Genomic DNA, 25,096 nt, shown 5'->3' on the forward strand with positions numbered 1-25,096 from the left:
CTGTGGACGCCCTCCCATCAGATGTCAAAGCGATAAACAACTACCTGACATTCAGAAGACATATGAAGGCAGCCCTGTTCAGGGAAGTTTTTAATATGTGACATTTTAGTGTATTTTTCATCTTTGTTAGAAGCCGCCCAGAGTGGCTGGGGAAACCCAGCCAGATGGGTGGGGTACAAATAATAAATTATTATTATTATTATTATTATTATTATTATTATTATGAATACAAACACTGTCCATGAGGATTTGTGCGACTTCTTTGTGCTCTGTCAAAGAAGGTTTAATTTAAGCAGGACACCGAGGCTCAGAACACATTGATAATAGAGCAAAAATTCATATAAAAAGTTGTTTTCCTTACTACCAGGTACGAATGCACAGGTCACAAACGCTGGAGAAGAGGGGGCAAGACCTTCTGAAACAGGCTTGAAGATCTGCACCTTTATTTTCAGAAATAATCTCTCTTGCCCTTCTTTAAACAAATGTGGTCCAACAGCATCCTCTTTCCAAGTCTATTGCTCTCATCATCTAGGAAGCTCCTGACACCATGCTTGCTAAACAGCTGTATGCATTCCTCTAATGCAGTGGTTCTCAAGCTTTTTTCTCTGGGCAACAATTTCAGAATAAAAATTTGCTTGTGCCACACCAAATTTTTTATTGATAAGAAATACATTGGAAAACAAAAAGAAACAACTCCTAACAGTGCTTGATTTATAACATAGAACACAACTACCTTATAATATGATAATGGGGACATACAGAAAGTTTAAAACAATGCAGCTACATAAGAACATGAATTATTCCTAAAATACAATATTGATTGTCCTTGAATCTCCCTGCCACACCAGTGTGATGCATCGCGTCCCTTCAGAACCACTTTTCTAGTGAGTCCTCCCCTCCCCCCGCAAAAAATAAGGTATATAAGTGGGCAGAATTAAGTCCTACAAATTTCATAGGAGCTACACTGACCTGCCGCGTGGGAGTGTTGTCTTACCATTCTGCCAAGGAATGCTACAGTAATACATTTGATATTTGGGTGTCACGTTACTGGGTGGGGATTTGAACCTAGGTCTAAACTGACTCCTTGACAACGATAATATGTTTGGTATATTATATTGCAGTTGTTTATCTGGCCTGGTCCTGCCAGGAAGCGAGTCAATTTTACACGTGAAAAGGTAGTAAACAGAGCAGTGAAGAGATGAACAGACCAATCCATCAAAAACACACATTCCTGCAGGGATTTATTTTGTGGAATTCCAACTGAAAAGTGTGTGTGTGTGTGTGTGTGTGTGTGTGTGTGTAGAGCATTTGGATCTTCCATCTTAGGCAATAATGTACCTTGCTTTTGCTCTGCTGATTACCACGGTCTCTGCTTACCAGCTGCTAAGGCAGTTTCTGCATTGGATTCTTTGGGCTCCTTCCTTACCTACACTAAACTTGAAGCAGGCACAGGCAAACTCAGCCCCCCAGCTGTTTTGGGACTACAACTCCCATCATCCCTGACCACTGGTCCTGTTAGCTAGGGATGATGGGAGTTGTAGTCCCAAAACAGCTGGAGAGCCAAGTTTGCCTATGCCTGACTTGAAGTAAGGGGAGGGAGGAATGAAAACACCACCGTGTTTTCTCTCCGTGGCTAACCTATTCAGGTTTACAAGGTGGTGCAGATCCCAGGGAAGTCCACATTTTTACTTTTGTGACCTGGAAATTGTGCCACAGAATACACAGACATTACAGAGCTAAAGAGGGCTTTGGTTTGCTCAGCCGACAAGGCTCTGCATTGTCACTGCTGTCTGAAGCAAAAGGAAAGCACAGGAATGGGACAGGATTCCTCCCAAGGTCACCCTGCGCATCAATAACCCTATTCTTATGCAGAGTGAGGTGTGCACCCCTAAGGCACTGAATCCTAATTTCTGCACAGGATCAGGCTCCATTCCCTGTGCACATTTATAGACTATTCATGTGGCGCTTGGCAGGAACAAATAAATAAATAAATACTTCCTGCATTAGCTGATTACATTTCTCATAAGCTTATCTTGCTAAAAGCATTTTTTGTGCAACAGAGTAGCTGTTACTTGCCGAGCAGATATCACAGGATGAGCAAAGAAGCTTTTTAATACACAGCCGGCAGCTGAAGCCATCTTGGCTTACCCATTTTACTGTTTAACCTAAATTACAGACCGTTCCAGAACACTGTTACAACACAAGAAAAAGCACCATTAACGATGCCAACTTACTGAGGTCTTCATCAAATATTACTGGCAATGAAATTCAGAGCTCTGTATTAAATTGCTATACGATTAGTGTCATGGACTGGCTGGACACAGAGGAATGGTGGGAGGATCCAGCTGGGGAACCCCCAAGGGAAGAAGGATCAAAGGCCAGGGAGTGGTGGTGGTGGGACAACAGTGAGTGGTCAGAGGAAGAAGAGGGAACAGATGGGGAGGAGGTACAGCTGAAGAGGTAACAGGATTTAGTGAGCAGGGAGAGTCTGTGGCAGAGAGAAGTCTGGAAGCAGAAGCTGAAGCAGGAAAGTGGGAGGACGGAGGCCAAGAGGCAGAGATGAGTCAGGCTGGTGAAGAAGCCAGGGTGTCTTCCCCTCCTGCTGTGACAGCCTCCTCTCCCCCAGGACCTGGAGAGGTATGAAGTGAGAGGAGCAAAGGCGGGCATAGCAGTGCAGTCTCCAATTGGTTGGGAAGAACCCTGGGGAGCAGGAGTCAGGAGCAGGTCAGCAATAAAAACACCAGTGTCAGTGATGTTAATTCTTTGTTCAAAGAAACCAAAACAACTCAGGCCTAATGATCTCTACAACTCTTCCCAGTAGGTTGTAAGGACCGAAGGTCCCCATCTTCCCACAGCTGTCTAGGTCCCCTTTTCTCCAGAGTATTTCCAAGCAACCAAAAAATAAAAGCTAGAAGACGATTTTCTACCTGCAATCCCTTAGATGTTTGCTCATGCTGCCACTTTCAATTACAACCGGGTAGAAATTATGGGAGGAACAAGAAAGGGAAGAGTACAGACACCCACACACCCACAGGCCCCTCCCCAAAAGCTGGCTATGGGAGGGTCAGGAGAATCTCCAGAAAAGCATGCTGTGGAGGAGAGTTTCCCGTCTCCCACTCAATGAAGAATTCAAACTCAGGTTGCAGCATCTACCAAAATCTTTAATGCTCAGATCAGTGTGATACATGGGCAAAATGCCGTTCAAAGGCACAGCAGGTGCTACACATAGCCAAGTAACCAAAGACATTGATCCAGGAATGACGCATACCTCAACTTAGGAGCTAACCCCTCTTAAGCCCCTCTCCAATAAAATATTTGAAGGGACGAGCACTGGCGGAAGAACAGGGGTGTAGGGGGGAGCGCACCGCCCCCGGCACATGATCCCAGTGGGGTGCCATCGTGGCTGGTCCCCCCTGCGCTGGGTGCCACGCCCCCGCATGCGGCACACCATGCCCCCAGGACGCATGCCACGCCCCTGAGTTGCGCGCCAGTCACACCTCCGCCTGCTCTCCACCACTAATTTCTTACCCATGCGCAATGATCCCATGTTGAAAACAAAGACATTTGTATCCACTGTATTAATGGGCTGAGGGACTTTTTTATGTGTCTTTATGACCAACAGGTGGTGGAAGGAGCGAGCCAGATTCTAGTGAGTGAGACTGTCCCTGGCTATAGTACTGGTTTTAGCCCTCTCACTGGTCAGAACTGAAGGAGCTAATGGGCAGAGGAATTAGGTCCAGAGGGAGGCTGGGGGAATAGGTTTAAAATGGAAACTAAAACCAGCTTAGGTTAGATTTCCTTTTAAAACTATAGTTAATATTTTTTTAAAAAGTAAACAAAGGAATCGTACGGCACAGAAAAATTATTATTTACAACTTTAAAAAGAGATACAACAAATCTTAATTTAGTGGCTCCCTAAAAAGTGTTAGGAGAGGCAATAAATTTTAAGTTAAAGGAAACTGTAAGAAAATAGAAGGCCATCAAAGAATTGATCCTAATAAAACAGGGAGAGTAAATTGTGGACAGATGATGGACTTTGAGGAAGCCCCCAAAAGAAAGCTTAGCCAAGCAAAATTTAAACTGAAAACACATAAAAATACCAAGATGAAGATTTTGAAGAGAATCAAGAAAAACAAAAACACCCGATGACTAGAAAAGCCAAGGGAAAACTAAGACAAATGAAAGAACGTGAGGGGCGAAATCAAGTTTATTTACCTTTCAACCAACAAGTCTTTGGATGTGAAAAGGAGCACAGGACAGGGCAAGTGGGGAGATACGAAGTCTGCTTCAAGCAGAGTGAAGAATAAATACAGAAAATAGAAGGCTTTTCTTTTAAAAGGCAACTGGAAAAGCCATTTCATAAAAAGAACAGGCTGGGGTTTCTGTTGCCGAAGTTGTTATCATCATCATCATCAATTTATTTTCTATACTGCCCTATAAATGAAGGTCTAAGGGTGGTTCACATAAAATATCAAATCCACAAAACAAAAATAACCCAATAAAGGGTCACCAGAGCATAGACAACCGTGGTTAGGCTATCCCTGTCTGAAGCTGATGGAAGGTATTCCAGGCCACTGAGCACCTTCCCTTGTCTCTCTCCTGACAGAGTTCATCATACAGGGTGACCAAGGCAGTTTCTGTGCCAAAACCAGGCCTAAACCCTGATTGAAATGGAACCAGAAAACCAGCTTCTTCCAAGAGCCCCTGGATCTAGTCTGCGACCACTCGCTCCAGAAGTTAGAAAAACCAAGATTGGGAAGATTTTAACACAGGTGAGCCTTAGAAGTGAGAAGGGGAGGGGGATCCAGGGGGAGAAAAGGCTGTGCCTGTGATAAAGAGCAAAGCAGAGGGGGAGAAGGCAACATAGTTCCTTCTAATTTCATGTTAGCTTGTTGACAAAAATACTTTGCAGCCATTTTGTGATAGCTTCTTGGGGACTATAGAGAAGCTCCTTCGCTAATGGGCAGAACTTCAATTTATTTATAATGTGGATTCCAGGGAGTAGAATAACAAACCCTCTTGAGCAGCTGGCTTAAAAGTGGTGGCATTTGGCACAGGAAGCTAGGAAGAGGCATTATTATTATTATTATTATTATTATTATTATTATTATTATTATTATTTCCCAACCTTTTCCCTGATGGGAATAAAGGCAACTGACAAGCATTCCAGGAGCCCCTTCAGATTGGTGAAGTTAGAAAAGAATGAAGGCATGGAAAGAGAAATAACTATTGAACCAGAAAAGGTTTGGAAGCTACTAGGATCAAGAACTGGTTCTGGGGGAAGCATAAAAGGGGGAAATAACTGAGAAAGCCACAAGGAGCAGCAGCAAAAAGCAACCAACCAAGGGTGAGAGTATTATACCTAACTGTAGTTACTGGGCAACTGCAGAAGAGGGTCACCAAAATATTGCTGAGTTTTTGTTCCTTCAGATGTGTATAAATCCAGAAGTTTCCAAACATGCCAGCATTTTGGATCCTCGCTAGTAATTCTGTTCCTAAGGTAATACATTTAGAATACCCATTTTAAAACCTGGTGCATCAAACTGCTTCCTTTGTCTGTAACAGTTGCCTTGCGAATTTCAGTGTGAATAAGCAAATAAGGCATTTTGAGGGTGAATCCACTGATGGCAATGGTAGAGGTGGCATTGGAGTGAGTAGAGGTTTTCACCATTTTGTAGGCCATTTTTAAGCAAAATAAGTCCAGCAAACATTTAAGCACATACATATTCATAATTAGGAAAGATGAGCCATGACCATTTTTTCCTGTACACAAAGGGCAGAAAATTTTGTCTGCTAATGGTAAGGCTGAAATGACTGAGAAAATATTTGAAATCTTATGAATCCTGACTCTCTGGCCATTTTGACTCGTACATAAAGGGGGTGGCTGATTGTTCAACTAATGACCAGAGAGTGGGGCCATACAAAATAATAATAACCCACATTTGTGAAACATTTTGGAAGAGAGGTCTGTACCCCTATCTCCTGTAGATAAAGGAGGCATGTAGCTCCCAGTTTTCTTTGTCTGGGGTACATGTATGTCTCTTTAATGCAGGAAACATGATCCATTAATGCTGAGACTTTATTAAAAAATTAATTTGACCAAAATAGTATTACTGGCTTTTTGGTGAAAACCTGCATGAAAGGATTGATAGTTGCTGGGTTTCCGACAAATACTAAAAATTGGATCCTCGCCAGTACTTCTGTTCCTAAGCTAATATATTTAAAAACCTGGTGTAGCAAACTGCTTCCTTTGCCTGTAATCTCTTGTTACCTTCAACTGCAATTGTAGCTTCTATAAGAAAACTTTTGAATTATCAGAGGGGCAATAGGCACTAATAACTAGTGATCTCTAAATGCTCCATTGTAATTATAGCAGCAATACAGGTGTGTGTTTTCTGGCTGAAGGTCAACTAGGTGAGTATCTTGTGCTTGGCTGAGGAGAAAATCTCTGTTGTGTTCTGCCTGCAACTCTTTGTATAAAGATTCTTTCAGGTTGCAGTGAGGGGGACCATTCAAGCACCCTGAGCCTGCTGGAGAAAAGGTAGGCTCTAAATGGAATAATACATCAAATATGCAAACTAAATATTCCAAAGAGTTTGTATTGAGCAATGTTGGTTATTCAATCACTTTTTCAGAAGAGCCGCGAACTCAAAAGCCGAATGCAGTAACTCTCCATGCTTCTACCTGGAGGGACTTCTCTTGTCGGGACAGCACTGCAGGGGAGGCCCTTTCCTGTGCCATCACCACACAATAAGGTACATCTTTTGGTGGGACAGCCATCCTTGTTTTGTTCCAGCTCTTTTTTTTACAGACCTCACAGAGCTACCTGTGCCTGAAGCAGATCTGCTCCATTGACAAGTAAGAGGCAGTGTCAGAGCTCTTGATACATCAAGTGAACATCTGCAGTGCAGGATTGAGAGACACCTGCGTCTTGACTGCGCTGCTTTAGGTAACCAGCTGTTTTTGCTCCTGTGTCTGGAGGGGAGGGCTGCTGAAGACCCTAGTCTCTTCCAGGTGCATCTCAGTGACACAAGAAATAGAATTTTGCAATTCTTCAGGAACCTTAATGGCAAGTGTACTTCACACTCCACAATTCAGTGATCTTTTTCAGTACAATCCTTTTGTGCTGGCCTCTCAATTTCCCCTTGCTTGATCTCTTCACAGTTCTGTCCAAGAGCCCACCACACTCAGGTGAAGCCAGCTCTTCCTGCAGAAGTCAGGTCAGTAAGAACAGCTGTGTTCCATTTCACTGGAATTTGCGGGAATGGGTTGGGGACAGACTAATCAGTCCAGATTGCTTTTCACAGACCAGCAGAAGGAACTGCCAGGCCCATGAATTCACACTTCAGGGGGACAAATGAAAAGGGGAGCATAAAGGCAGAGTTTTAAGACTGGAACCAGTCTCTTTCTTCTGCCCTGCAAACTGATGGCAGTCAAAATGGCACTCTGTGACTTAAACACATCTAGGTGAATATCCTTTGCTCGGTTGTGTTCTGTCTGCAACTTTATAACTCTTAAGGGTTTTCTTTCTCCTGAGAGAACATTCTGTATTCAGAGTATTCTCTCAGGTTTTGCTTTTCACCTTGTTGCATTGCCAAAAAAAAAAAAAAAAGAAAAAGAAAAAAGAAAAAAAAAGTCAAAAGGCGCTGGTGGCTGGCACTCCTGGTTTCTAGGACGGGGTTCAAGTCCCCTGTGGTGTCTTTGCTTACTTCCAATGCAACCTCTTTCTCTATCTCTTTATCTATCTCTCCCCACCAAGAACTATATCAAGTAAGGTGCTCCTCTGATGCATCACTGGTGTGTGTCTAAGATAAGATGGATTACATGGATGCTTCCCATCCTAGCACTCCCAGCCATCGGGGGGAAATACTTCTTTTTTATATATAAAAAAGACTGTCTCTTAATTTTGCATTGTTTGTTTACAAAGTTACCTAAATATACAAACAAATGGATCCTATTTAGATTATGCAGAATGTGGAAAAAGCTGAGATTAAAGAGAAATGGAATAACGTTCACTCATTAGCAGAAGAACAGCAAATATCAGGTGCTCAGGTGTCCTATTTTACAGAAGACAGTTGTCGATTTTCAGAGCTATCAGAGGCTTAGGATGAGGACAGGTGGCAGTTCTCTGTATGAAGGTGTCCTATTTGAATGGCTGTGCATTCCAGGTCTGGTTGAAAGATACAGAAGGAAGAGCAGGGGCGCTGAAGTTGCCCATCAACAGATAGCACCTTGGCAGCAGACTAAGCACAAACCCACAGGCCACAGTCTTCCCCACGACAGTGAGATGTATAGTATTCCTATGTAGAATTATAGAGTGACATAACACACCAGTCATACTCAAGGTAATATCATATAGCCAACTAAGTTGTACTTGGAATCACTGAAATCAATGGGTCTAGTGACTATGACTTAGTAGGATAGAACCTACTAATATTTTTAAATGCGCACCTACACGCAGCACATGCAAATTGGTGTCCATTCATTTGGCCAAGTGTCAATGGCTACTCTAAGCAAAGACATGTCCAATTTCTGCAACTGGGAGTATTTAGGGATGCAATATTGCATGTTCAGTCAGGCCCTTTTGTTTCTCCTGATCCTGAGGATGTTCCGTCTAACTTGGGGATTTTACTCAATCTCCTTGTGGGATTTCGAGATTTCCTACAACACCTAGCCTATCTTCTCAGCCATAAGGATCTGACAAGGGGTGGGGCCTTTCAGATATTCTTGGGTGGCAACTCCCTACATGCCTGATCATTGGCCATGCTGGCTGAGTTGATGGGAGTTGTAGTCCAAAGCAGCCAGAAAAGGCACCTGTCCTTCACCACTGAGGAATCTGAAGCCAACTTACTTGGGAGTAAGCCCCAATGAATTCAATAGGACGTAGTTCTCTGGACACAGTTAGGATTGTGCTGCATTTTGCTTATTCAAAGAAGCTTTTTTAAAGAAAAAGAGGAGGAGGAGGAGGAGGAGGAGGAGGAGGAAGTGGGAGCAGCAGCAGCTGGAATTCTCAGGTGCACAATACTAGAAACCTGAATTTGCACAGAATAATTAGGGGTCAATATAAGTCATAGGCTGAACAGTAAAAACAAATGTGGCTCCATTTTACATGGCACAAAGTGTTTTTATGTACCAGGTCTGTGCTCTTTCCATTAGAAGAAGCCTGTAGCAGATCTGATTACAGAATATGCAACAAGCAAATATGGAATCGAGCCAGGTTTATGTTATAAAATACTCTGTCATAGGTGAAAGCTCAGCTCCAGGCTCTCAATCCAACTCTTGGTAAATAAATATCACCCAGGGGCTATCGTGCCATCTAGTGGCAGAAGAGTATTGCAAGACTGCCAGCTTGTTTTAATGCAAAGGAGCGGCACAGGCATCTGTGGCCCCAGGGCTGCTTTGAGTATTCATTAAGATTTCCAAACCATTATATTTCTTGCGCCCAGGGAGGATGGCGATATGTCACAACATCCCCAGCATTCTTAGTTATTCCAATTAAATGCTGTTAAAAATCAATCCCACCAGAGAGGCAGTTCCTCGTAGCTTAGCCTTCCCCAACCTGGTGCCTTGGCTGGGGCAGATGGAGCTGTAGTTGCAGCCCATTTTCTGTGGCAGCCCCTGGACTGTGGGACTCCCTTCGCACAGAGGTGCATCTTGCACCTTCCCCAGGAACCTTCTGCTAAATGCTGAAGACACACCTCTTCCACCTGGCCGTTTACACCTGACATTTGCATTTTCAGGACTCACCCTATTCCTGTGACTGTAATATGTTTTAGCATTTTTTAATATTGATTTTTAAATTGTTGTAACCAGCCATGGGATCTGCTGGTGAAGGACAAGTAAAACAACAAACAAACAATCATGGCAGCACTGCGATTCGTGCTCCTCTCGTGTAGCACACAGTGAGACTGGAGCATAGGATTGCACTCTAGGAAACAAAACACAGTTTGCCCCCCAAAATTCTCAGAGATACAATTTGTGTTTTAAAGTGAGGGTGTATTTTGGCCAATTATACTATTGCTGCTCTGACATATTCCTTGTTTTAGTTTAAGTTTTGATCTCATGTTATTTAAAATACTGATTTTATATTTGATCTTCGTTGTTGGTAACATTATGTTGAGCATTTCCTGAAAAGGTGGCAAATCAATTTACTGCAAGTTAGATTCCTTGGTAGAAGAAAAACTGGTACTTGCGTTCCCCAAGCATGCACTTCAGCAGTTATCAGAATATTCTGCTGTGTTTAATATTTCAGATTCACCTACTTTTAAAAAAATCTTAGAATATTCTGTGCAATTCCAATCTTAGATACAGTTTATTACTATTAAAATAGTGTGCAACTGCTGTAACAAGTAAAAATAAACTTTTAAAAATTTAAATTCTGCTCGAAGAACACTCACATGATGTGTTCAAAGTAAATTACAGAAACCATATATAAGTTTGTGTGTTCATGTGTATACAATTGGTCAACCTTAATTTTCTTATTCTGATTCCAAATATTTTTTTAAAAGCTGAGCAATTGTTGGTTGGTTGGTTTCTAAAGCAATGTGTTAGAAACATCTGAAATATGGGTGGCTACAGGACAAGGCCAGTGAATGGGTGAATTGCGACCATGCCTTCTTCCCTCCCTACCCAGAATTGCATTCCTGACATGGCTTGCCTGTGGCCTTCAGATCTTGCTGGGCTCTCAACTCCCACCAGCTCCGGCCAGCAACATCCAAAGGGCCGTGTTCCCCATCCCTGTCAAGGGGGCTGGAGGTAGGATTTAGGGACTCTCAGGGAACGGTCAGTTATTCTGCATGAAACTGAACTCATATGAAGATGATTCAGTCCGGATAAGCTGCAATTTGATACAATAGCAATTTTTGGGAGGGTATTCCCAGAATCACAGCACATACTTTGATTGATTATTTCAGCTGCCACGGCTCCTTACAAATGATCCTGAGGAACTCTTTGCTACAGATATGCAGCCTAACCTCCCTCAACACGGATTCCGTGTTAGAGAGTAAATGCCACAAACCACAGAAGCAGGATTGGTGCAGACGCTCCTCACAGAGCTGAAGGCCACCTAGACTGTCTTCATAACATGGCTTGACTAGGACTGACCAACCAACCAACCACTAGCTGCTCACAGATCAAGCTGCAGATGACCCAGATCACATGTCACAAGCAAGGAGAGTGGTTGATGCACCCCAGAAAACAGGCCTGTGCTGTGGACAGCTAAAAACAGTGCTGGTCACAGTGCTCTGTGCAAGATACCAGAAGCAGAGAGGGCTAAAGAAAATCCAAATTGGAAGCTATATAATGGTCCCAATGCATGTCTACTGCATTACCCATAATACGTATTATTCATGTAAAAGGAGCAAAGCACCAAGGATCAGGTGGGGAGAAGGGCACAATTTAAGGTCACCACGACCCCCTCTGCATGCATGGAGGTTACATTTCCTGGCTACAGTTAAGATAAAAACCATGGTTTGTGGTGCATGAGTGATTTGTGATCTCTTTGCTCCTCCCCACTGGAACATGGCGGAAACAGGGCACAGAAACGCCAGAAGTCAAAGGTACAACCTTAGCTGATCCAGGTGTGTTGCCTTTGTCAGTAACCGACTGGTCCCTTGGTAGGTGAGGAAGCTGGGGCCCTTTGCCCAGAGACTGGCTTCCTCCCCGGGTGCTGAGGTGAAAATGCCCTGGAGGGAGGAAGAGGAGGAGCTTTAGAAGGTGTTTGCTGCAGCTGCCAGAGTGGCCATTACAGCCTCCAGATGCTCCCGGTGGATGTAGGCCACAAGCCCTCCTTGGTTGGCCCAGCGCTCAGCACCCAGAGCGCCCTCCACAGGCTTGTTGTAAGTCAGTTCCGGTAGCGGCTTGCGTTGCCCAGCCTGCCAGGACTTCAAGGCCTCCGAAAGGTCAACCATGCCTCCGCCAAGGGCTAGCAGGATGGCGTGGGGGCCGCAGGAGTCCCACTTAAAGGTGCTGCCCTCCGAGAGGACGTAGGCGTCGGCCAGCCCCAGCGCCACACACAGCATCTTGTACCCGGCACCGGAGGCAAAGCACAGCTGCTGCCCATACAGGGGGGTCAGGGCTTCCTGCAGCGCCACTTTCTCATTGCTGCTCAGGACCACACGAGGGGAAGTCCGCAGCTGGGGCCGGCTTAGCGAGCTCAGGCGGGTGCCCCCATAGGAGATGCCCCAGTGATATTTGCTCTGCCACCTGCAAAAAAAAGAGGGACGTGTCAGAGAAGGCTAGTCAGGAAAAGCACCAGAGAGTCACGCTGTACTAGGACCTGGTGGAGACAGCAACCGGTTGATGCTGCTTTCCCCATCCCCAACAAGAACCTTGATGCAAGGAGGATGGATGAGGTGGTCATCAGTGCTGTGTGAGTGGAAAGCCAAAGTGAGAGGCTGCAGCACACAGATTGCTAGAAAAGAAAAACACAACTGGGATGGAGGCCCAGGATAAGAGGACGACCTACCCACCGTGGAAGAATGGCAGATGAAGGTTATAGACTATATGGGGCTGGCAGAAATGACCGGCAGAATCCGAGACCAGGGAAGAGAGACGGCGGAAGAAGATTGGAAGAAGTTCAAGGACTATCTTAAGAAATATTGTAAAATTATTGAATGTTAGAACGATGTTGGTTTAGAAATTAAGTGGTTTCTAGCTGTAATGATTATGTAATTAAGAAAAGAAAGGTTAAAAATTAAATAGAAATTAGGGGAGGGATTTGCTGAATTAAATAATTAGAGATTGGAATACAGAAAGGGGAGGTTTGAGGAGTTCGGGAAAGTAAGTTATAAGAAAATAAGGGAATGAAATTATACTTGTTTTGTTTGTGTTTTTGTTTGTAATACTGTTTTTCTTTTTGTATAATTTTTGAAAATTTAATAAATATATTTTTTTTTTAAAAAAAAAGGATAAGAGGACGACCAAGGATGCCCTTTGGACCCTGTCTTGAGCAGGGGGTTGGGCTAGATGAGCTCCAAGTACATTCCAACTCTAAAATCCAACGATGGGACAAAATGCCCTGGAATCAGCTCAGCAGGGTATTTTTTATAGCCAGACTGAGAGCTGGAGTTTTTGTGAGTGACGAGACACTGTACACTCCTTGCATGTAGCAAGATGTGTCTGGACGGGTGCGGTCGGCATGCATTAAGAACGCAGGAAGCAATTTTATACCAAGATAGACACTCGGACCATCTAGATTAGGACTGTCCCCACTGATGGGCAGGGGTTCTCCAGAGTTTCAGGCAGGTGATGCTGGGGATGGCATCTGGACCTGCTGCTGCATAAGATGCGCTCTACCACTGAGACACACACCTGGCTTGAGAGGGGTTCATATGCAGACATGGGCTAAATCAGGTGATAAAGACGAGCAGGGCTGTCTTTAGAATATGCGCCGCTGGGGTGCAAAGATCCGCCCAGTGCCCCCAAATTTAGTGCTGCCCACGTCTACCCCCAAGATATACTTCTCCGTGGTTGCAGGTGAGGCCATGGCGGCAGCGGCGGCATCCTGCTCTTCTGAGTCTCGCTGCTGTTGTCCCTCAAGAACCGGGTGCCCGAGCTCCGCAAAGGCACGCAGCTTCACACCCAGGTGCTTTTAAAAGCTCCCCAGGAGGAGGAAGGAGAAGAAGAAGAGGGACGCAGTAACCGAACCAATGGTGGGCGAGAGAGCAACGCCTCTCCACGCAGGGTGGGACTCCGGGGAGGAGAAAGCGGCCAGGGTGGAGGCGGCAGCAGCGGCTGGCTTTGAAAATATTTATTATTTCATAACAGGTAGATAGTTAAGAGCTTAGGCGGCTTCAGCGGTGGGTGCCTGGCACCCCCTAGAATTCAGCACCTGGGTGCCCCGCACCCATGCACCCCCGGGGTAAAGACGGCCCTGATGCCAAGCCTCCCCACTTGAGCAGTGGAATTGAAAAGCAACAACTTCTCTAGAGGAAACATGGATTAAAGCGAAGCTTCACAGTAGTGAGTCTGGGTCAAGCCTCTTCCATCCGCATGCACCCAATGGGTACCCAATGGGCTAGCCCACCTGTGGAAGAGTGCCCTGTGGTGGTGCTGTTACCTGCGTGCTGGCAGCTTTTCCTTGAAGAAGGGCTCATTGATGATGCCCAGGACAGGCTCGCCTGAGTGACGGTTGTATACGCCTATCAGCACCAGCGCCGAGCGCAGCCCTGAGGGGTAGATGCCATCCACAGGCAGCACATCGCCACGCCCACGGATGTACTGATTGGTGGAATCTGAGGAGAGAGAAGCCGTGAGATGGCCAGTTCCAAGCCTGGTGAAGGAAGTTCAGAGTAGGGCTCAGAGAGCTCCTCCTCACAGGAGAATTGCCATTTTTTGGGCAGCAGAAGGGCCCCTTCATGGTGGAAGGTCCGTAGCTCAGTGGCAGAGCACCTGCTCTGCATGCAGAAGGTACCAGGTTCAATCCCAAGCATCTTAAAGGAGGCCTGGAGAGACCACTTCTGGAACCCTGGAGAATCACTGCCGGCCAATGCAGACAACACTGGGTGAGGTGGACTAAGGGTCTCGCCCAAGTGTCGGGCAGCTTTCTCTGTATCTGGAGCCCAGACTTTGCAGGCAGAAGGTCCCAGGTTCATTCCTTAGCATTTCCAGCTAGGAAGGTAAAAAAGGAGGTAGCAGGTGATAGGAAAGACCTGTTTTTTACAGCTTTTTAAAGCTTTTCCCTATCTCTCTCTCCCTCTCTTTTTTCTTTTTTTACCTTTTCCACTATGTTTTTACAGTATCTTGTTTAGACTAATGTTGGGTTAAAAAGATATTTGATATTAAGTTTTGTATTTTTCTCTATAAACTCTAACAAAATGTATTGATTTATTTATTTTTAAGGGCCCAAGACCCTGGAGAGAAGAAGAAGAGGAGTTTGGATTTGATATCCCGCTTTATCACTACCCTAAGGAGTCTCAAAACGGCTAACATTCTCCTTTAGGATTCCTTTGAATTCAAATAATATATTGCCTACTTTTTATGCCCTTTACGAATAAATGTGTTGAGGGGTGGGTGTGTTTGTATGTATGCATGCATGTATGTGTATGTATGTACACATGTATGGAGAGCCACTTTTAGTCAGAGCAGAGCAGCCACTGCCAACCTGCCGCACCACCCAGGTGCTTCGGAGTAAAACACCCATCCGTTTCAATCAGAACAGCCATGCTGGTTGAGGATGATGGGAGTGGTAGTTCAAAACATCTGGAGAGCACCAGGGTTGGCAGAGGCTGAAGCAGACAGTAATGGGCTAGGAGGACAAATATGGTAGTTGGGCCCGGTGGTATAAGGCCGTGAGAAGAGAGCTGGAGGCGGCTGAATGGATCTCCGATAACTTTTGCCAAAAGCTAGTAGTCCCCACAGAGGGAGGATAGTAGAAGCTGTATCCCCTGGGCTCCCTGTCCCAACAACTGCAGCACAGCAAGAGAGCATGTGCTTCACCTATGGGACCTCCAGGGTTCAAGCCTTGGAATCTCCAGGACTGAGGAACCTCCAGCATTCCCTTCCGAGGGCCGTAAGCCAGGGGTGGGAGCAGAGGCAGAACTGGGCAAATGACCTGAGGCAGCAGAAAAAGATGCCTGCCATCAGAGCACTTCCATCAGAGTACACAGTGACTGGACAAACCAATAGTCTGATTTAGTGTAACTCCTATGTGAGAGGTAGCCAACGAGCCACCTTCTGAATGTCCAGGACCTGCCATCATTTCCAGTAACTAGCCATGCTGGCAGGGGCTGATGGGAGCTGCAGTCCAAGAATGCCTTGAGAACTTGACGTTGGCTATCCCTTTCCTGTCTTACGTTGTTGTTGTTGTTGTTGTTGTTGTTGTTGTTGTTCAGGGCCGAAACTAGGCTTTCTTAAATTGGGTCAAAGACCCCATTTGGCGCCCAACCCCCTGGATGTGTGTTTGTGTACATACATACACATACATACAAACACACCCACCCCTCAACACATTTATTCGTAAAGGGCATAAAAAGTAGGCAATATATTATTTGAATTCAAAGGAATCCTAAGAAGTATTATGACTGTATGACCAAAGGGAAAACGAGCATCCCTTCTGGTAAAAGCAAATTGTTTGTCAAAAGTAGAACTTCCTTGTGCAGTAATTGTCTATCTGAGGTCAGGTTTTGAATTGGATTTATTTGGTCATAGGATTATTAAAAGATTGCATTTCCATAAGATCAGCCAAGACCCTCTGGTTTCCTTTTTTTAAAAAAAAATTCCCCCTCTTTTGAGGTTTTTGCCACTCACCCCTCCTCTTGGTTCTGTGCAAACCCTTTCAAGGAGTTTTGACGTGTAAATTTACTCCCAAGCATCAACAAGATTCCTTTCAATTTTGTTTTTGTTTGATTACTCGTTTTAGGAAATGATAATTTTGTAGTCTGTTTAGGTTCCAGGTAAGGTGAAGAAATGCTTTTTGCAAGTCTAAAGTAGAAAGCGCCCTTCCATTACAATCCTAATGCAGCCAGGCTGACCAGCACTTGCCAGGGAACTGCCTCTGGCAGGAAAAATGCTCTCACACACCTTACTTTCCTGTGTGTATATCATGTAGAGTCTGAAAATGACTCAACTTTAGCTTATTGAAAAACATTCAAAGTTCTGAAGGATCATAGAATCATAGAGTTGGAAGGGACCCTAAGAATCATCTAGTCCAACTGATCTCTTCCTCAGTTTTCTGCCCCTCCAGAATTTCTTTCTCAGGCTAGCAAATCCACAGGGGATCCTATCTTCTGCTTCACTGGGGAGAGCCAATCAGCCTCTCCAGATTTTCCAACTTTTCCTCTATTGTGTTGTAAATAAGCCTTCTGCAGCTTCATGGGGAAAGGGGAAGGAGCTTGTGGATGCTATTCTCTTTTTCATCTTTCTCTCCAGCTGAAGCCCAGACATACTGGGAGGCCGGGGGCCTCAATGGCGCCCCTCTGGAAGCTTCACCCAGCGCAGAAACCTTGGCTAGATCCTCACTAGCTATGGCTCTGTGTTGTTATTTATTGGTTGTGTTTTCTTGCCCAAGGCAACTCAAAGCAACTTAACATCAACCCCCTAAAAAGAAAACACCCTCACGAAGATACATTAAAGCAAGCAAGCAAGCAAAAATGGGCAAGGGAGGAAGATCCCCTTGCCCAACCAAGCCAAAACTCTTATTTCCCGACCCCATCGAGTGCTCAATCCAACACCCACCCTTGACGCATGGCTTACCTATGGGATCAATCCACACAGCCATGCTCTCTGTGGAGATAGTCACAGCCACATCATCCAGCGCTGGGTCTGAAAGCACCACTTCCTGATGAATAGCTGCAGCCAGCAGCTCGGCTGCTGCTTGCTTCCGGTCAAGGACTTTTTCCAACAGGGCAGCAGTTTCTTGTTGTGTGGGGCAAACCTGCACCACCACCGTCTCCCCTAGAAGTTCAAAAAAACAAAATTTAGTATGCTGGAGGGCTTTTCCTTGGAGGGCGGCTTGCAGGCCGGTAAAACGACTTCCACGGGCTGCTTGTGGCCCATGAGCCTTAGGTTGCCGACCCCTGATCTAAACCCATCTCAGAGAGACTACAAGGGGTAATGCACAGGGGTTCCTCAGATGACTAGTTGTTGGGGAAACTGTAGATTTGAAAAATATAAGCCTAGAAGAACAGTAGCCAATAAAAAAGGTCAAGTGCAGTTCAGAAAAGTCTTTTGCGGGCAACAAAAGGGACTGGAGGTGGGAGAACTGACTTTAGGAATAGAAAAGGGAGTCTAATTTCGAGCATAAAGTACACCAGAGTCTGCAGCAACAGAAGATGATGGCGCAGCCAATGATTCTAATTAAGATAAAGCTGAGAAAGAGGACCAGCAGTTTGATAGAGCAATTAATAAAAAATTGCCCTCTCCCTGCCACTTAAGGACGCCATCACTCACCGAGGCCATTTTCAAATTTGTTGGACTCCTCACCACGGATATGATCTTGTAATTCTGGAAACTGGTAGCGCCAACAATGGAGAAGGGGAAAGGAAGAAGAGAGAGTGGCTTAGTCACACTAATGAGTCAGATCTAAGAGAAGGTTATTTTGGTCTTTCTGCCCCATCATCCCAAGTTCCCACCGGATCAGAAAGAGACAACTGTGCATCAATGCTTGGAATGAATTAGTTCGGTTTAATGATGTTCATGGAATTAGGACAAATATCTCTAAACTGCACGCGAGAGTAGCTTCCATAATTGTCAGGTGAACTGAACATAAAATATGTTCATTTTAGGACAGAATTTTGAACAATTTCTAATTCATTTTCAAGTTCATTTTCTCATATATGTTTTTAGTTCTTTAACCCCTTAGGGCTTTTATGTTTTAAGTTCATAATTGGTGTGTGTGTGTGTTGACGGAATGGAGTATTTAAAATAGTAATAATAACCCAGACTTTTCTCCTGAATGCACTAGCACTATTTGAATGGCTGGTCCTGCTCTGACATGTCTGCATTCTGTAATGTCCTTAGTTGGTTGGGCAACCTCTCAACCTCTCTCTCTCTCTCTCTCTCTCTCTCTCTCACACACACACACACACACACAGGTTTGTGGCTAGATCTAATTCTTCCCTTAACCCCAGGGAAAGAATCCTACCTTACAGCCACCCCCATGTGTCTAATAAACTGAGTTATGGCCTAAAAAATTCCCTCCCCCATTTGATGACATTGTCTTATTATTATCTTTATATCCTGCCTTTCCTCCAAAGAGCTCAAGCAGGCGTACTTGGTTCTCTCTCTCCCCATTTTATCCTCACAGTGACTCTGTGAAGTAGGATAGGCTGACACAGGAAAACTGGTGCAAGGTCACCCAAGGAGCCTCATGGATCTGAGCCCTGGTCTCCCAGGACCTAGTCTAACACTCTGTACCGCACAACTCTTAGGCAAGCCACTGTTCTCTCGATCTAATTTGCGGATAGTAATAATGGCCTACCTTCGTAAGGTAGCCTTACAGAGTAATTTTGAGGATTACTGGGTAAATTATGCAAAGACCATGCACTATATGACACTATAGATGTGAGCTGTTATTATTCCAACAGGTGAAGGATGAAGGCACCAGGTTGTTCCCACTTTCACAATCATTGCGAGCAGGGTGGCTTAGCCACTGCAAAGGGCCATAGGTCAGCGACAGCGCATCCCCTTCACATGCAGAAGGTCCCAGGTGCAATCTCTGGCTTTTCCTGGCAGGGCTGGGACAGGAGCCTGTCTCAAGCTCATGGGAACCAAGGCCAGCCAGTGTGGGCAATGCTGAGTTAGGTGGTGCGATGGACTGATTCAGTATAAGGCAGCTTCCGATAGCCTTATGGCTCCAGCTCAATCCCAGGTCCTGCTGGGTTGCAATTGAGGGTAAGTGCAGCAGCCGCTATGAGCTTCCCCTTTCTACATTTCCCCTAGCTCTGGCCTGCGATTAAACCCTTCTTTACGTATCCTACAGTGATGGGGCCCCTTCCCCGCAGCAGATACCTTTTGCCCCACATCATGCTTGATAACCTCTTGGATCAGCACGTCGGCCAAAGTCTTGAAGTCCTGCAGGAACTTCTTGTTCTTGTCCGCCCCTCTCTTCTCCTCAATGAGCAAGCTGAAGAGTGCCTCCTCTTGGCGGCAAAGCTGGGCAATGCAGGCTGCCTTCTCCGATGCCGCAAGCAGACTCTTCAGAAGAGCCGCCATGGTCTGGGGCAGGGGAAGGAGGAAGGCAGAAGCAACCGTGATTGCAAATTCAAGAGGCAGGCACAAGAGGCACGTCCCTTCATCCTAAACCCCATCCTCTCTGATTGTTTACAGCGCCTGGAGAAGCCCAGAGGGAAAGGGGCAGTGGTGCAGGAGGCAAGATTCCTAGGTTACTGTGCCATCGCTTGGGGTGTACTGGAAGCCAGCATGGTACCGTGGTTGGACCACGGAGGCCCAGGTTCAAATCCTCAGTCAGGCACCAAGCTGTCCGCACCACCTACTAATGAGATGGCAAGATTGTTGTGAAGGATAAGGAGGGATGGGGAGAAGAACCTTGTATGCAGCCCTGAGCTCCCTGAAGGAAGGAAAGGATTAAAATATCAGCAAGTACAGCTGCAATCCTATACTCCTGGGGAGCAAGCCCTATGGAACAAGGGTGACTTTGCGCCAAGTAAAAAGGCATAGGATTGCAAAGTCACCTATGTACAGACCAGTAAGGAGCCTTTTTTTGGGTGGGTGGGGGGATTCTGTGTTGCTGTTTAATTGCTCCAGTGTAACTCAGTTAGCTCAGTTCAAAAGCACGTCAAAGTGCAAGCAGATAAATAGGTACTGCTCCAGCGGGAAGGTAAACAGTGTTTCTGTGCGCTGCTCTGGTTCGCCAGAAGTGGCTTAGTCATGCTGGCCACATGACCCGGAAGCTGTACGCCAGCTCCCTCGGCCAATGAAGCAAGATGAGCGCCGCAACCCCAGAGTCGGACACGACTGGATCTAATGGTCAGGGGTCCTTTTACCTTTTAACTCAGTTAGCTAGCCAGCCTGAAGAGAATAAACCCAGAAAAATACAGTGCTACCTATTGAAAGTGGAGGGACAGAGAGAAAGATTAACAGTGCGATCCTATGCATGTTTACTCAACTTCTGAGAAAGCATGCACTGCACAGCACTAAAGGAAGGAACATGTAAAAAGGTAAAGGTAAAGGTACCCCTGCCCATACGGGCCAGTCTTGACAGACTCTGGGGTTGTGCGCCCATCTCACTTAAGAGGCCGGGGGCCAGCGCTGTCCGGAGACACTTCCGGGTCACGTGGCCAGCGTGACAAAGCTGCTCTGGCGAGCCAGAGCCGCACACGGAACGCCGTTTACCTTCCCACCAGTAAGTGGTCCCTATTTATCTACTTGCACCCGGGGGTGCTTTCGAACTGCTAGGTTGGCAGGCGCTGGGACCGAGCAACGGGAGCGCACCCCGCTGCGGGGATTCGAACCGCCGACCTTTCGATCGGCAAGCCCTAGGCGCTGAGGCTTTTACCCACAGCGCCACCCGCTGTGTACTTCCTACCAAAGGGAGTTAGAGATGTACACAGCAGGAAGACATAATGCTCCTTCCCATCTCTGAGAACAGTGCTAGAGTGAACGACCAACAAAAGCTCTGGGATTTTGCCCAGGCTTCTATCATCTGATAAGAATAATGGATGGAAGCATAGCACTTTGCATTTTTATGAGCTCTTAAAAGTCCTTACACTGGTGTTTCTTGCAATTAGCACCTCTGTGCTACAGATGCCTTGTGCCAACAGCGTCCAGTATCCGGGCACACCTCTCTTGCTATGATTATTTCTCAGTTGCAACCCCAACATAAAAAGATATAATGCCAAATATTAGGTAGCTAGGGGAAGAACACTAGGAACATTCCGGAGTAAACCCTTGGCAATATTCTTCTTGGTCCACAGCCACAGGAGACACAGAAGGAGGAAACGGAGGGTCAGAGGGTGGGAGAAATGGAGCAGGAAACCGTGGAGTTGGAAGTCCTTTCCTATGAACTGCCAGAATCTCTCTTTACGCTTATACATAAAGGGGCAAGAACTCCTTTCCTAGCACAATAGCGAGAAACCTCTGGCCCTCCAGAGGTTGCCAAACTACAACCCCCATCAGCCCTTGCAAGAATAGTCCATGAAAAGGGGTGATGGGAATTGTAGTTCCGCAACATTTTGCGGACCAAAGGTTCCCCACTTCGACTTTAGAACTTTTTAAGCAGCCTTGACTACCTATTCATAGACCATGTAAACCATGTGCCCCTGGCGATGTGTCCTAAATGTCGACACTCCTATTCAGCACCGTCCCACTCCGATTATTATGACTGGGGCGCGCGGGGGGGGGGATCCACACCCCCGCGGGACCCCAAAGAAGCCCCCCGACCCCCAAGACACCCCGTCGTGCCACGTCACGGAAATTAACGCCTTCGCCGCCGGATGAGAAGCCGCTCGACGTTCCGCCCGCTGCCGCGCCCCGCGCCCGTTTCCGTTCCCCGGCCGGGCCGGGCGAGGCACCCGCTCCGGAGCCAGGAGAGGGGCAGAGCTGGAGGACCCGCGCCAGCCCCGCCGGGCCAAATCGAGGGGGGCGCCCGCGGGTCGAAGGCAAGCCCCGTGGCGCATCTTCCCCCGCTCCCGTTTCTCACCTGTCTCCGCGCAGCTCTAGCGCCTGCTCCGGGGGAGGAACCGCCGCCGGCTGGATCGCAGCTCCTGGAGTCCACGCCTGCCGGGCCAGGAGGCGGCTGCCCAGCTCTGCCCCGACCGACCTGAAGCATGTGATTGTGTGCTCGGCCCTCGCAGGGGCGGGGAAACCTCAGGCGCCGCGGCGCTCCGCTCAGGATCTCCTAAATTTAGCCGGCGCGCGGTTTTAACCTCCCCGAAGGCATCCTTCCCCCTGACACCGAAAAGGGGGATGTTGTGCTTTGCAGGGCTGGTGGGGAAGAGGCAAGGCAAGAGCAGGAAATCATAGCGAGACACGGTGCCATCAACTTGGGGATCAAGGGAGTCTTTGATAACTGAATTCATTCATTCAGCATACCGTTGGCAAATTACTGGCACGTAGCCCATTCCCGTGCACATTCATCTAGAGAAGAAAGCCCCACTGTGTGAAATAGAATACAACCCCTGGGTAAATACATTATGCAAAGAGCTGCAGGCAGCATTGTAGTACAATCCTATACTGTACAGTAGTCACACTGAGTTCAGTGGACTTTGTCGCAGGTAAGTATTTATGGAACTGCAGCATTAATTTCTAACAGAAGTAGTGCCAGGGCTCATGCCTGCCCAGAAGTCACCGCATGCCAAGCAAAAGTTCTTGGTATATTATTCCTAAAATTTCCAGGTGCTGTAGAAAAAGTGACAGTGCAACCCTACACAATTAAGTCCCACTCAGTGGGGTTTACTTCCTACTCCCAGTGATTATGTTTATGATTTTATGCTAAAAACAACATCATCTTTGGTTTGCACTTTAGCTAGAATATCCTAACCCCAGATTGGTTGTAGTTTTATTTACTGCTGTAGAAAAACGTATTCTGTAGGTACATAGTCAAAGTGGTGAGTTGTTTTCTAGTTCCTTAAAAAAAAATTATTAAAGATTTTCTTGGTTTACGAAAGTACATGCCTTGTCTCTTTTTTCAGGTTGTACAGTCTTTCTTACAAATTTCTTACATTTGTTGTGAGACATTAGTGTTGAGTACAGTATAAGGTTGGGGGAGAAGTGGGGTAGGGTGTTGAGGCTTATATTCTTTTGCATAGTGTACATGTGGGGTTTTGTGTCAGTGTCAACTGGGTATGTTCTCTTTCTATACTACAGGGGTCAGCAAACTTTTTCAGCCATGGGTCGGTCCACACTCCCTCAGACCTTGCGGAGGGCCAGAATATATTTTGGGGAAAAAATATGAACCAATTCCTCTGCCCCACAAATAACCCAGAGATGTATTTTAAATAAAATGACACATTCTACTCCTGTAAAAACACACTGATTCCTGGACTGTCCGCGGGCTGGATTTAGAAGGCGATTGGGCCGGATCTGGCCCCTGGGCCATAGTTTGCCTACCCATGGTATCCTACATTTCTTTGGTAGTGAGAGGTATTAGGGGGCAGGGTGTGGTTGGTTGTCTGTGGTTGGCCACAGTCGGGTTTGTTTGCAGGGGGGGGCGAGGCTTGTTGGGTCAGGTAAGCCAGATTGATTCGTATGCTGTCTTCTTGTTGGGCTGTGTATGTGATATCCTAGTTCCTTATTTGGCAGTTCACAGATCCTTTATCAGTTTAGAGCTGCCAATACAGTCTGAATGAAGAATTAAGGTTTATTTATTACCGTATTTTTCGCTCTATAAGACGCACCAGACCACAAGACGCACCTAGTTTTTGGAGGAGGAAAACAAGAAAAAAAATATTCTGAATCTCAGAAGCCAGAACAGCAAGAGGGATCGCTGTGCAGTGAAAGCAGCAATCCCTCTTGCTGTTCTGGCTTCTGGGATAGCTGCGCAGCCTGCATTCGCTCCATAAGACGCACACACATTTCCCCTTACTTTTTAGGAGGGAAAAAGTGAGTCTTATAGAGCAAAAAATACGGTAATTAAGGAGCTCAAGGTGGCATATGTGGTTCTCTAATTTTTCTGAAAGATAGTGACTGGCACAAGGGCCACCCAGTGAGCTTCATGGCTTAATGGAAATTTGAACCTTTTTAAACAACATCTATTCAAAATTACTCCCAGGCAAGCAGGGTTAGGATTATAGCCTTAGTCTATAATTAGCCATGATTTCATATGGGTGTGGGATGGTGTCACTTTTATCCCTTAGCATTTTTACAGGGGGAAAACATATTATTTGCTTTGGAAGTTACATATGGTAAATCTGCTAACCTGTAGCACAACCCGAACCATGCCTGCTCAGAAGTAAGCGCTATTGAATTAAACTGAGTTTACTCCCAGGCAAATTGGATTAGGATTGCAGCCCTAGAGTGGATGTTTTAATAAAGGCTGGATGCTGTGCGACTGTAAGGCAGCCTTCTCTAAAACTGGTGCTCTCCAGGTGTTTTGGGCTACAAGGACCAAATTAGGGGATACAATTGGGCTAGAACAGGGAATGTCCAAGTGCTCACTGGCCCCAGGGAGTTGGCAGTCCAAAAACATCTGGATGGCCACAGCCGCCTCCTGATCCCTTGGGTGGCTGCCACAGTGAAAGTCACAACTCAATTGCTTAGCAAACTGAGTTAATTTTAACCCGTTTTGGATTAGATTTAATGGTTTTAATTAGATTAAAATCGGGAAGTGGGGGCTTCTGGGTTACTTTTGGCACCATTCCCCGCTGGAGGCAGCTGCCCACAGGAAACAGTGGAAACATCAAGGGAGAATTTAGAAGCAGCCAGGAGTTTATTCTTCTTCTAACTTGGGTCTTACTTTGTGTGGTGAGGATAACATGTTATTACCTTCAGAGAAGCCTGAAGCCTGTGTGGCACAGCCATTAAAGAACTGCTAGCATTGCAGCGGGTTGGACTAGATGACCGTGAGGATCCCTTCCAACGCTACGAGTCTATATCCTTAGACTTCTGCGCCTCGAGTAAGATTTGTGCCCAGGTTTGGTGGGTGGAGCCATAGAGGTAGGAGGCGGGCGGGCGCGGAAACCGCCTTATTTTTACGGCC

The 25,096-nt window shown here is 46.2% G+C and overlaps 2 protein-coding genes across 4 annotated transcripts in view; both read right to left on the reverse strand.

Annotated features, from left to right (window-relative positions):
* The window catches only part of ESYT1 (extended synaptotagmin 1), a 78,877-nt gene extending 67,225 nt beyond the window's left edge, over window positions 1-11,652 (reverse strand). Inside the window, exon 1 of the mRNA XM_077923790.1 lies at window positions 11,566-11,652. The gene's annotated coding sequence lies outside the window, so the exon portion shown is untranslated. The remainder of the gene's footprint in view (window positions 1-11,565) is intronic.
* On the reverse strand, window positions 631-25,056 carry INPP1 (inositol polyphosphate-1-phosphatase). Of its 3 annotated transcripts, XM_077923791.1 has the most exons (7): window positions 24,883-25,051; window positions 22,100-22,383; window positions 19,450-19,656; window positions 17,890-17,950; window positions 17,194-17,394; window positions 14,060-14,234; window positions 631-12,204 (listed from the first exon to the last, which is right to left on the reverse strand). In XM_077923791.1, the coding sequence occupies exons 2-7, from the start codon at window positions 22,226-22,228 to the stop codon at window positions 11,709-11,711; spliced, it is 1,269 nt and encodes a 422-aa protein (XP_077779917.1). In that variant the 5' UTR covers window positions 22,229-22,383; window positions 24,883-25,051; the 3' UTR covers window positions 631-11,708. The 3 variants fall into 3 exon arrangements, with proteins under 3 accessions (XP_077779917.1, XP_077779918.1, XP_028577193.2); XM_077923792.1 differs by lacking the exon at window positions 19,450-19,656 and having other exon boundaries at window positions 24,883-25,056; XM_028721360.2 differs by lacking the exon at window positions 22,100-22,383 and having other exon boundaries at window positions 24,883-25,053.
* Between the last annotated feature and the right edge of the window lie 40 nt (window positions 25,057-25,096).

Source organism: Podarcis muralis, chromosome 2 (assembly GCF_964188315.1).
Source record: "Podarcis muralis chromosome 2, rPodMur119.hap1.1, whole genome shotgun sequence".
NCBI classification, from domain to species: domain Eukaryota; kingdom Metazoa; phylum Chordata; class Lepidosauria; order Squamata; family Lacertidae; genus Podarcis; species Podarcis muralis.

What these genes read in the sequence shown, in the direction of transcription:
- INPP1 (XM_077923791.1), bottom strand. Translation starts at nt 22,228, where the DNA reads ATGCTTCAGGTCGGTCGGGGCAGAGCTGGGCAGCCGCCTCCTGGCCCG. An exon ending in CTAGAGCTGCGCGGAGACAG is followed by an intron (nt 19,657 to 22,099) that starts GTGAGAAACGGG and finishes CCCCTGCCCCAG; the next exon opens with ACCATGGCGGCTCTTCTGAA. An exon ending in GAAAAGCTGCCAGCACGCAG is followed by an intron (nt 12,205 to 14,059) that starts GTAACAGCACCA and finishes TTTTTTTTGCAG; the next exon opens with GTGGCAGAGCAAATATCACT.